Source organism: Pelophylax lessonae (assembly GCF_965119305.1).
Source record: "Pelophylax lessonae genome assembly, chromosome: 10".
Lineage (NCBI taxonomy): Eukaryota > Metazoa > Chordata > Amphibia > Anura > Ranidae > Pelophylax > Pelophylax lessonae.
In genome coordinates, this window is record NC_138777.1 from 83,680,030 (window position 1) to 83,692,470 (window position 12,441).

The following is a 12,441-nucleotide window of genomic DNA, read 5'->3' on the forward strand; positions in this document are numbered from 1 at the left end:
GCGGCGCCGCACCGATATCCAAAAGTAGTTCCTGCTCTACTTTTGGGGACTTTATCAATAGATATTGTGCATGAACACGCTCAGATGTTTTTTAAATTGCCCCTGAACACATAATGAAGTGCAGGTTTAAAGCTTTTCAGCTGAACTTGAACGATTTCAAACCCTCCAATGTGAACATACCCTTAGGTCCATTTCCCACAGACGGACTGTTGGGGGATGGGGGATCGGATGTCAGCGGAGACATGTCCGCTGACATCCGATCCGTCAAATCTGGATGGATGGAAACCCTATTTTCCATCCGTCCAGCGGTCCAAGGGTCCGTTCCCATCCGATTTCCCCATAGAGATGCATGGGGAACTGACAGCTGTGTCTCTGCACACAGCGTGGAGACACAGCTGTCATCCTCCTGCTCAGCTGGGGATCGGCGGCTCAATCCCCCGCTGAGAAAAACGGAATCCGTCCGACAGATGGATAGTGTGAAAGGAGCCTTATTTGCAAAGCCTAATTAATCAAGCTGAAGTTAGAAGCTGATTGGTTACTATGCACAGCTGCACCAGATTCTGTGTGCACCAGTTTTAGTAAATCTCCCCCTCTGTGTTACTTAAGTGGATCAAGAATGCAGCAAGTGAAGAAATACTGAAGTCAGAACTCCTGATCAATATATTTACTTATATTCGTTACCTATAGAGCTTAGAGGATGAATCATCATGACAGCTTTTTCAGAAGTAGAGGTCAGCAAAGGCAACATACAAAATTATCTTAGTACTGTTTTGCTGTGTATAAAGGAGAATTCCATTCAGGAAAAAAAACAACAATAAGCACACATGGGGGGATTTACTAAAATTGGAGAACTTAGAATCTGGTGCAGCTCTGCATGGTAGGCAATCAGCTTCTAACTTCAGCTTGTTCAATAAAAGTGGTTGTGAAGCCTGACCCTTCGTTTACATTAACTGCCGCTTTTAAAATTGCGTGACTGCATCTGAAATTGCACGATTTTAAGGCGCATGTCAGTGCGGCTTTATGCACAGATGTCTATGCAAGTTGCACCCAAAATCGCCAAAAGTAGTGCAGGACCTACTTTTTCAAATTGGTGCGGCACCACAAAGTCGGCGTCGCACCAATTCGAACAGTGACCTGTCAAATCGCTTGACAAGTCACTCCAATGTGAACGGTGGCTAAAGGTTATTTACTTTTACTTTTATGCATTCTATGCATGAAGGTAAAACAACTTTCAGTATGCAGCTCCCCCTTTAGCCCCCCTAATACTTACCCAAGCCCAATCCCAATCCCAATCCGGTGATGTGCACAAGAGTTGCTGCTGTCCCACCTCTTTGCCTTCTCATTGGCTAAGAGACAACAACCAGAGCCATTAGCTCCCACTGCTTTCAATCACAGCCAGTGAGGAGGGGCCGGGCTGAGCCCCATTCTGTGTGTCCTATTGACACACACGGCAACGGACACACAGGGCAAGGCTCAGGAGCAAGCATGTACAAGAGCCCCTATAGAAAGCAGCTTGCTATGGGGGCACTCAGAAGCTGTATACACATACCAAAGACAGACAGCTGGATGGAACAGCATTGTTTGTAATTGCAAGCATATTGTCTAAATTTGCAAAAGCAGAAAGTCGTATGAGATTTATTTCTCCCTCATGGTAAACAGCATTAAGCAAGCATAGCAAGCATAAATAAATATTCATTTGTATATATATACTGTATATATATATATATATATATTGTATATTTTGCCATGAGTTCTTTAAATAGCACAAATTGCAATTGGACTTGAAAGACTCATGATCAGAAAGTCGAAAAGTGGAATGAATACTTTCAACAAAAATCATTAATTAATGGTGCAAATATTAAAACTTGATTTATAAGAGGAGATAGAGGAACTGATCCATATTTCACAAGACTGTATGTCAAAATATACTTCCACCTGGAGCTGCTGGGCTCACTTTAAAATGTCCAACCGATACAAAATGTTATCTAACTGAAAGGATGGTTCTGTGATTGGGGTTCGGTGAATACACCGGGAACCAGACCGGGATAACTCATTTTGTATCTGTGCCCCCCCCCCTTTTTTTTCTTTCTCTCTCTTCTCCTTTCTTCTGACTTTCCTTTTCTTCTTTATAGCTTACATCCTTCCGGTTCTTCCACTTATTTGGGTTTTTTTTTTCTATTTGAAATAACAACAGTTGAAAAATCACTCAGGTGAATGTCCAAGCCAGGGATCAGTCTATGCGTACCTTGTTAGCACGTCCCCTAAGATCCAATGGTTACCTGGTGTCTACTGGCATCCCCCGTAGGCCTTCCATTTCGCTATCCACTTCTAGTTTCCTTGTATCTAAATACAATCGTTACATAGCTACTGTTTCGTTTTTTGTGTGTATGCCTTGTTCTGCCGCTGGGTGGTTTTACCTGTACTCTCAAATATGTTGCATCTATTCTCTATTGACTTACTTTATTTTCAATAAAAATTGTTTATGAAAAAAAAAAAAACTTGATTTATACAAATAAGTCAGGAACGTAATTTGTCTGTCATTGCCGTATTTACTTACACAGTCCATGTCCAGTGTGTCACAACTCTTCTGACACTCCACACCCTTAGTTCCCTTTGGCGCAGTGGTGCAATTAAGATAAATCAGTGGATGGGTGCAAACTGGAAATGGAAATAAAGATAATCCATAAGATTAGAATGGTCTCCTGTTAGTGCTAGTTTGTAACTAGTATGCAAATACATTATAAAATAATGTAATCAGAATTTTTGTTAACATTAATACATAACAAAGTTGTCATTTTAATATAAAAGTGGACATCCAGTACACACTTTTTCAGTTTTGGATAGAGTGTTAGAACTTTTGTAGGGCACTTATTATTACATTGGCTTTTAGCATTGAGAGATTTATTTTGGTAGGTTGTGGTGCAGGGAGTTTGCACCGAGAACAACTATGTTTAAAAAAAGTCATGACTCCCAATCAAAGAATAGATCTCCCACCACACCCTCCAATACTTAAAGTTCCCCTTTTGTACAAAAAATAAAAAATGCAAATCTCTTTGCAGGTTAAAAAAAAATGCATTTATTTATTTTTTGTATTGCAGCCTGTAAAGAATTGCACCTGGGATCAGCAGATAACAGGTGCAATGCCAAGATCCAGCAGACTCTCAATCAGCTGTCTTCCCATACCTCCCATACAGGCAGGCACTTGCTGAATGGCAGGAAGAGTCAATGAACTAGGAGCAGGTTCACCAGCGCCCTCGCAGTTCATTGAGAATTACGTACAAGCCATCACCCACAATGGCTAATGGTACTTGAAGTCTATTCATTCACAAAATACTGTAAATGAATGAAGCTGCTGTGTGGGCAAATTGTGACAGAGCATGCAGGGAGAAGATACCCCACCCCCCTGTCACAGAGAGGGAAGCTCTGGGGGAGGTGGGTGCATAGGAGCATGTTACATGTTAAATCCCAAATATGAGTGTGAGGCTGGTCATACATTATACAATTTTATTATACAACTTTCATTTAGATTTATCAAAATCATATGAGGATAAACCTAAACACTTTCAATTTGTATGAAATCCTATATCTCAATACCTGTGTGCTGACACCTGTCCGCTGACCCTAGCTTCTGGAGTGGTCCCCTTCCTGGCAGACCCCTGGGCAAGTTCCTCTTTACTCACGGACACTGTTTTTCCACTGTCATCGTTGCCTCCAAACTCCACTTGTCAGCATCCACTGGACCTCTGGGTTCAGCCACACTTTCCGGATAACCAGGCCGACTGCCTGGGACCACCTTCCAAAACTTCAGAGGAGGAGACAGCCATCATCCTCCCTCTGGGACTTGGCTTCCCACCCAAAGACCCCCTGCCACATGTGCCCTTGGCTTTTATAGCCTATCCCAGGATGCACCACTGTCTGTGCCAACCCACTGGGACAGCTACAAAAACCTGTGTGTCACTGGCTAGGTTTCCTCCACTGTCCAACAGGCATCCCTATTGTACACAGTGGAGACACTCCCTCAGCCCAGATGAATCACACATGGACACATGCAACAGGCCTTACTAGAAAGCCTGCTCCCTGATAAGCAGACAGAGTAACTATTGTTTTCCTGCTGCTTTCCTGTTAAGATGAAACGCCAAAACTATATCTACTATCTAACACCTGACTAGGAGGGTGCTACATTAAAAATGTGTATCAAACCACAAACTATGTAATATCAAAGTCTAATGTAGAGATGGTGAACACCATGAAAAACAGTTTATATATAAAGTGCTGTGATCTGGTGATATTCAAAACAGTAGTGAAAAGCCAGAGCTCTATCCCTAAAACAATCCACCAATGTGTGCAATGGCTGCTCACCTTAAAGAGGAAGTAAACCCTCCTCTACAACTTGTACCTATAGGCAAGCCTGTGATAAGGCTTACCTATAGGTACTGTAAATATCTCCTAAACATGTACCGTTTAGGAGATATTTACCTTACATGTCGCCAGTGACGTCACTGGCGCATGCGCTCTGAAGGAACGGCCGATCGTGCCGTTCCTTCAGAGCCCCGTGCCGTGACTGTTGGCTCCCGCGCGCGTGCGCGGGAGTGACGTCACCGCGGCTCCGGCCAATCAGATGGCCGGATGCCGCGATCCCGGAAGACGGGAGACTAGACATGTCGCCCATCATAGAGGTGAGTGAGCGGCACGGCGGGGGCTCGTTCTGAGGTAAGTATTGCATAATGAGCTAATATGCGATGCATACTAGCTCATTATGTCTTTCTTTTGCAGGGTGTAAAAAAAAAAAAAAAAAACTCAAACGAGTTTACAACCTCTTTAAAACAAAGGATAATGCTCTTCAATGGAGTCAACCAATCCTCATATGGTGAATGTTACTCGGTAGCAGGTGGTATTCGGCTCAAACATGGATAAAAGTAAGGATAGTGTAGTATGATAAGCAGTTTTATTAAAATGATGTAGTCACTAACAGTTAAAATTACACCAATTCATGCAGAGGATTGTCACCAAGGGGTCACACGATGTAACAGCATTAGTAAATCTGAACTTCCGGTCTGGGCCGTGACCAGAAAAGACATCACTTTGCTCCTCCCGATGCGTTGCCTCACTGACATGTGACTTTCTCCAAGCCACGCCGAGACCAGAAGTTCAGATTTGCTAACGCTGTACCATCGTGTGACCCATTTCTCACGATCTGCATTTTTTTTACTGTAAGTGACTACATTATTTTAACAAATTAACATTCTTACTTTTATTAAATGTGTGAGCTGAAAACCCCCTACGCAGGTTAAGGTTAAACCGCTTCTCGTTCAATCTCATTGTGTGACCCTGTGTCCTCTTACACTCCCTGAGACTGAATAGTTTTTTCTATGCTTGGATCACCATTGAGGTATTTGTAAATCGCTATCATGTCTCCTCTCAAGCATATCCTCTCTAGCGGGAATAGATTTAGTGATTGTAGTAGTTCCTCGTAATTTAGGTCCTCCAATCCCCTTAATAATTTTGTTGCCCTTCTTTGGACTCGCTTTAGCTCCAGCACATCCCATCTAAGGACTAGAGACCAGAATTGGATAGAATACTCCAGATTTGGCCTAACCAGAGTTTTATAAAGTGGCAGGATTGTAGTTTCATCTCTGGAGTATATCCCCTTTTTTATGCACGCTAATATTCTGCCAGCTTTGGTAGCTGCATCCTGACATGGTATGCTATTGCTCAGTCTGTCTTCTACTAGGAACCCCAGATCGTTCTCCATCCTTGATTCCACCAGAGGTTCTCCCCCTAGTGAGTAGTTTGCGTTTGTGTTTTAAGCCCCCAAGTACATTACCTTACATTTCTCCACATTAAACCTAATTTGCCATGTAGTTACCCACTCCATTATTTTGTTCAGGTCTTTCTGCAAAATTTCTATATCCTGTTGTGAAGTTATTGCCCTACTTATTTTTGTGTCGTTCGCAAACAAATGTGGAAGCAGTGTTCACCCTGCAGAGGTCCAACCATGCACCATGCTGAGTAAGACCTACCATATATCTCTGCAATCTGCAGAGCTCATGCTCAGTACCTATTAGACAGCTTTAACTCTGACTTGGCATAGGTAAAAAATATAAACTGTCCTGTTTTTTTGGGGTTTTTTTGCACACACCAACTCAACACATTGAAACCATAGGAAATACGGCTATGTAACTGTTCTTGCATTGAGATTTCATTGAACAATGCAGCATATAATATAGAATTACCTGGTTTAATGACTTCACCCATACAGTTTAGCTGGCCTTTGTCACATGTGCTGTAGGAAACAGAGACACGTTATAGTTATATGATTTATTATTCAAACATAAAGTAAATATCGGTCACATAATGTACAAGATCGACATGTCTTTATTCAAATGTCAGATTTCAAATTAAGACAGTATTGGTAAGAGCTCCTAAACTGCAACAATGTATAAAGAGCAATCAGATTTGATATTTTTCTCATTTGATAGCAGTAAAGTGTAATTGGGTTGGTTTCTATGGTTTACTACACATTTTACTCACAGCTGTTAAAAAAAATCATATCAGTTTAAAAAAGAATAAAAGATAACTAAGTTTATTTAATATGTTTGTCAAATATTTTAGAGAGAAAAGTAGAAAGTTCTTAAAATATTACATAGAGGTGCAATTTAGACAACTAGTTTAATGGGATATGTATTTGATGGTTAAGGGCTAATTCACACTATGATGCATTTTATCACAGCACACCACGCCGAATAGCACGGCAATATACAGAAACGCAGTGCGTCTCACTGCTGTACATTGCCATGAATGACGTGGATATTTTGTACACTTTAAATTAGGCTTGAACGTAAAAAATAGAGTTGTGTGATGAGTTGAAGTGTGCACCACACTGCTCCCTACCACAACTGGTAATGGACAGCTGCTGGAGCGGTGAATCATTCTGGCAGCTCTCCATTGCAGTGTGAATTCACCCTCAAAAGAACTGTGTTCAAAGGTTTTACATGCACATATTTGTATTTTATAAATATAAAGTGCTTGTGCAAATCCGTGCTGAATAGCAATATGTGCAGTAAATGTTGAATGTACCATTAAAAAGATGAAAAAAAAAAATCAATGTGTAGTATGTTGTGCTATACACATAGTATGTGCCAAAAACCATATATGCAATAAAAAATAAAAGTGCTGAATCCAAATATTAGAAAAAAAATCTGCTTAAAATCTCTTTATAAATAAATAATTAATTTAACAATAAATTCTTACCAAGCTACCCCATTTTCCTCAATCATTTCTCCAGACTGCATGACATTGCCCTGGTAATAACAGGGGCAGGAACTGGCCTCTACACAGTCTCCATTGTCATTCATATAGGTGCCATCTCTGCATACACAGCCATCCACAGGAACAAGCTCAGTGTATCTTGTAGAATCTGCTTCACTTAGGGATCGACATGTAGGCTGGAACTCATTGACATGATAGCGGTATATCTGGGAATCTTTGCAGTCCTGCATGTAATTTTCTAGAAAAATCAACAGATAGAATGAATGCTAATACAATAAAGCTTTAAATGTAACTTTACACTTACTGTAGGTTTATAGGGAGAACATTTTCCAAAGCTGAGGGCTGCTCTCTAAGATTTAGACAGGGAGAGAATACTGTCATTAAAGAACACAGAACAGAAATGGGAATGCTTCAAATGCTTCAAGTCGACTGTATGCAAACACACTGCAAAATATACTCCAAAGGGCAATAGGTTTAATAAGATAACTATTAAGCTATAAATACCGTATTTATCGGCGTATGTTATCAGAGTATAATACCTTCATTTTAGGAGGGAAGTTTGAGTAAAAAAACGTTTTATTTTAAAATTTTAAACTGTTTAAGTGTAATTTTAAATAAAGAGCTTTGAAGCAAAATAAGGGTCAGTGCCCATCCATCAATGCATCCTTATCAGTGCCCATCTGCAGCCTTACCAGTGCCCATCAATGCAGCCTCATCACTGCCCATCATTGCAGCCTGATCTGTACCCATATGCAGCCTCCATTGCTCATCAATTCAGCCTGATCTGTGCCCATATGCAGCCTCACCATTGCCCATCATTGCAGCCTGATATGTGCCCATTTCCAGCCTTTCCATTGCCCATCATTGTAGCCTGATCTGTGCCGAATTACAGGGAGCAGTCGCACACAGTCCCGCCTCCTTGGCCGGCTCTTACAATAGACAGAACACTGGTCCCATGGCAGGACATGTGACATCCATAACAAGAGCCGGTCCAGGAGGCAGGACTGTGTGTGACTGCGCTCCCTTCCCCTCTGAGGCACACAGGTACAATATCAGTGTATAACACGCACACACAATTTGCTCCCTATTTTCAGGGGGAAAAAGTGCATGTTATATAAATACGGCACTTGAAAAACAGAAAAAAAAGGTATAAATGAAGTAACACTATAATCATTTAAATGTTACAAAGAATATATCAGAATACATAAAAAGAAAATAAAGGCTGCAAAAATTCCAAACTAAAAATTCCAAAATGTAAAGGTATGGGTTTGGGGGCTAACAACGTGCATTCTAGGAGGAGAACAACTAGAGGAGTCAATTGTTGATAAGTATCTGGTTGCTCTGGTAGATCATAGACTTAAAGTGATTGTAAAGTCTCTTTTTTTTTCTATAAAAATAACAAACATGTCATACTTACCTGCTCTGTGCAGTGGATTTGCACAGAGCAGCCCGGATCCTCCTCTTCTTGGGTCCCTCTTTGGTGTTCCTGGCCCCTCCCTCCTGTTGCGTGCCCCCAGAGCAAGCAGCTTTCTTTGGGGGCACCCGAGCTGAGCTGCAGCTCTGTGTATCCATTGAGACACGGAACCGCGGTTCAACCTCGCCCCCTCTCTCTCTTCCTTGGCTAATCGACTTTGACAGCAGCAGGAGCCAATAGCATTAACTGCTGTGTCCCAGCCAATCAGGAGGGAGAGTTCTGGGCTGCCAAGGCACTTGTTGATATTGCTGGTTTGAGATGGGACTCAGGTAAGTATTGGGGGGGGGGGGCCTGAGGAGGGCTGCTGCATACAGAAGGCTTTTTATCCTAATGCATAGAACCCATTAAGATAAAAACACCTTCTGCCTTTACAACCCCTTTAACAATAGCATATAATGAGAAGCTTCAGTTTCTAAAGCAAGAAAAATGCTTTCTTTTATTAAAAGAGGTATAGATTCCAGAGGATATTATTTTGGTGCTGTACAAATCATTAGTAAGACCTCATCCGGAACATGCAGTTCAGTTTTTGGCACCAGTTCACAAAAAAGGATATCTGAAAACTGGAGAAACTCCAGAGACGGGCAACCAAACTAATAAGAGGCATGGAGGAGCTCAGCTATGAAAATTCTCTCTTAAAAATATGAGGTTAAGGGAGGGCATGATCACCAAGCATAAATTAATTGGGTGTCTATATAGAGAACTCAGTGTAGAGTATTCACGTTCAGGTCATTACAGAGGCCAAGGGGCACTCTTTGTCTGAAGAAAAGAGATTTATAATCCAGATATGGAAAGGTTTCTTCACAGCCATGTGGAAAAGACACCCTCAAAAACTAGTTCTGGCCAGCAAAGTTGACTGCTTTAAAAAAAGTTGGATGCATTCATAAATGCACAGAATATAACTTGATATTACCATTTATAGGTGAATAGCACCAGGGATTGCTGATCCAGGGAAAATCCCATTGCCTCCAGGGGTCGGGAAGAAAAATGTTTTTTCCCCTTCTGGAGCAATTTGGATTATGCTTTACTGTGTTTCTTTGGCCTTCCTCTGGCTCAACTGTGGGTATAGGATTGTGTATACAAAGTTTTCTGTTTGATTATTTTTTTCTGTTGGTTGAACTAGATGGACTTATGTCTTTTTTCAGCCTGATTAATTACAGTATGTAACTATGTAAGAACACATGCAGTAATGATCCAAACTCTGCTCATCCTTTCTAAATAAAGCTGCACCCAGACTATTCATATAACAACATTTACATATTCTGAATAGGCAGTAAAATCACTTTAAAACAAGCCCTAACTTACCTCTGTAGCCTTAAGCTTTGCTGAGAAATTCATCTTCAAAATTCACAACAGAAGCACTGAAACCATATATTTTTTTTTTTTTTTTTTTTACAATTTTCTTTTGTTGTCTATTATTTTCTTTTCTGCAACCTGCAAGTCTAATGTAAACACATGGTATGTGTTTTTAGGCTGTTAGAAACCAACTGAAACCTGACTTTAGAGTATTTGTTGTGATCTTTGAAGATTAATTACTTCACTTTGCAAGCCATTAGTGGGGTCAGTGATGACCTGTTTTCTTGGCACTTGTGCTCATCCTCAGCAGGGCCAGTGAATGATTTTTGTCTATTTAGATGAAGGTGCATTTTGGTGTCTCCCACCAACTGCCCTCCTGCTGTGGCATCAGCTGGAATGCCTTCAAAATTGCTCATAATTAGAAAAAACAAAATGGGTTATTCTGTCAAGTTTGTTTCTGACAAAACTGAAGGACTACAAGAGCAAAAACAACCAATAGAGACTTACACCCCCTCTGTCTCCCTGTTTGTCTTCCTGTTAGGAACAAAACGAGACAGAACTAAAGAGAACACAGACAGGTGCGAAACTGCAAATGTCAACTGCTCTGAACTAGAAATTATAGGAAGTAGCTGCATAGAGAGAAATATATTTTGTGTGCTATGTCTTAGATAAAGGAAATATGTTTCTGTGACGCAACTGCTGATATATACAGTATCACACAAAAGTGAGTACACCCCTCACATTTTTGTAAATATTTTATTATATCTTTTCATGTGACAACACTGAAGAAATTACACTTTGCTACAATGTAAAGTAGGGAGTGTACAGCTTGTATAACAGTGTAAATTTGCTGTCTCTAACAGTGTTGCGCAGTGATGCAACTGCTGATATATATGTGATGTACGCGCCTATTTCGAGCTTGAGCCATGCTGAGTCTATTTAGTTAGCGAATAAAAAAGGTTTTTTTAACTGGAGCGTGTGTCCGGTTCATTTCTGGTTTCCCAAAAATTGTTTGCTGCTACATTTCTTGGTGCATTGGCCGGGAAACCAGGTGGAAAATCTGAGATGGGTGGTTGTTCCACTGTGACTCGTGGGGATTGGTCCAGAGCCGGCCCCTTGGATCACGCCTATGTCTCAGGCGCCACTGGACAAATTGTCCGGGAGACTATGCTGAATCTTGCGTGATGAAAAGGGTCCTGCGTGACTCCAAAATGTTGCACTTTTCCTGATGTGATCCTTTTACAATAAAAAGTTTATTTAGACTGCTTTGCAAGATCCATGGTGTGCTGGCAAATATGTATGTATAAATCCAGTGTCCAGCTAGTAATGGCTGCAGCACCCACAACAGATGTGCCTATATCCAGGAAGGTGTGTGATGGGAATATGAACTTTTCTTATGCTTAATCTTGGCCACCTACTCCAAAATCGCCCCAATGACATCTTGAACCCGGACCCAGTAACCAACCAAACAGTTGGAGCTTCACTTCCGGACCAGGTGAGATCTTTGCCTTTTGATTTGAGATAATAGACAGGATCTCTCGACAGTATTCAAAAGAAGGGGAGCCGAGAGATGGATGATTTGTGCATTCTGGGCAGACCTTAGTCAGTTAATTATACTGGGTGGCAAAAGTTAATTATACTGGGTGGCAACGGCAATTGAGTCGTTGATGGGGGAATTGATTGCCGTTTGAATAAACCCTGTTGTGTGGAGAGTCTTGTACCCCTTACCAGATTCTCAAAACCTTACCCTACCCTGTGTCTGTCTTGACATCTCTAGGGATACAAAATGGGTGGGAACCAATTAGTCCTATCCCCCTTAGAGTGTATGATCATATATTTCAGGAAGTGATTCTGTAAAGGTTGTAAACTGAGACTGAGCCCTAAAAGACTAGAAATACTGTGCGAGAAAGACTAGCCCCACTATAGAACGCGGTGGCCCCTGCAGAGAATACTAGACCCAGAGACTGTTGACAGACTGTTAACACTGACTCACAAAAACACAACCAAATCCCATACATAGACTGTTAGAAGAGGGAAATATAAGGTGACCTGGATTGGATACAAAAAGCAAGTGTGGAACAGTGTAGAATTATGATTATGACAAGTGAAACCATCAACTAAGAGTATCAAATGCATATATGTCCACCCTGAGTATGAAGAGCAGCCTCCCCTATATATAGAGGGACATGTCACGGGCAGGTATAAGCAGAGAACAAGTCCTGATGCCCCCTCCCCCCCTGTAGACTGGGGAATTAAACTTAAGTCATTATGCCAAACAAGAAGGTGACCAGACCCCGTCAATACCTAACCTCAGTGCATATACTTCCATATGTACTCCAGGGGTGTTGCTGTCAGTATAAATAAGATACATTTAGATTCAAATGAGATAACAGAAGCGGCCAATG

At 41.2% G+C, this 12,441-nt stretch overlaps 1 protein-coding gene across 1 annotated transcript in view; it reads right to left on the minus strand.

The window, feature by feature from the left end:
- The window catches only part of LOC309565961 (mucin-2-like), a gene marked incomplete at its 5' end in the record, with an annotated part of 134,157 nt that overhangs the window by 38,741 nt on the left and 82,975 nt on the right, over positions 1–12,441 (minus strand). Inside the window, 3 exon segments of the mRNA XM_082270989.1 lie at positions 2,558–2,658; positions 6,234–6,283; positions 7,252–7,507. Of these exon segments, the coding sequence (XP_082127115.1) occupies positions 2,558–2,658; positions 6,234–6,283; positions 7,252–7,507 (407 nt within the window).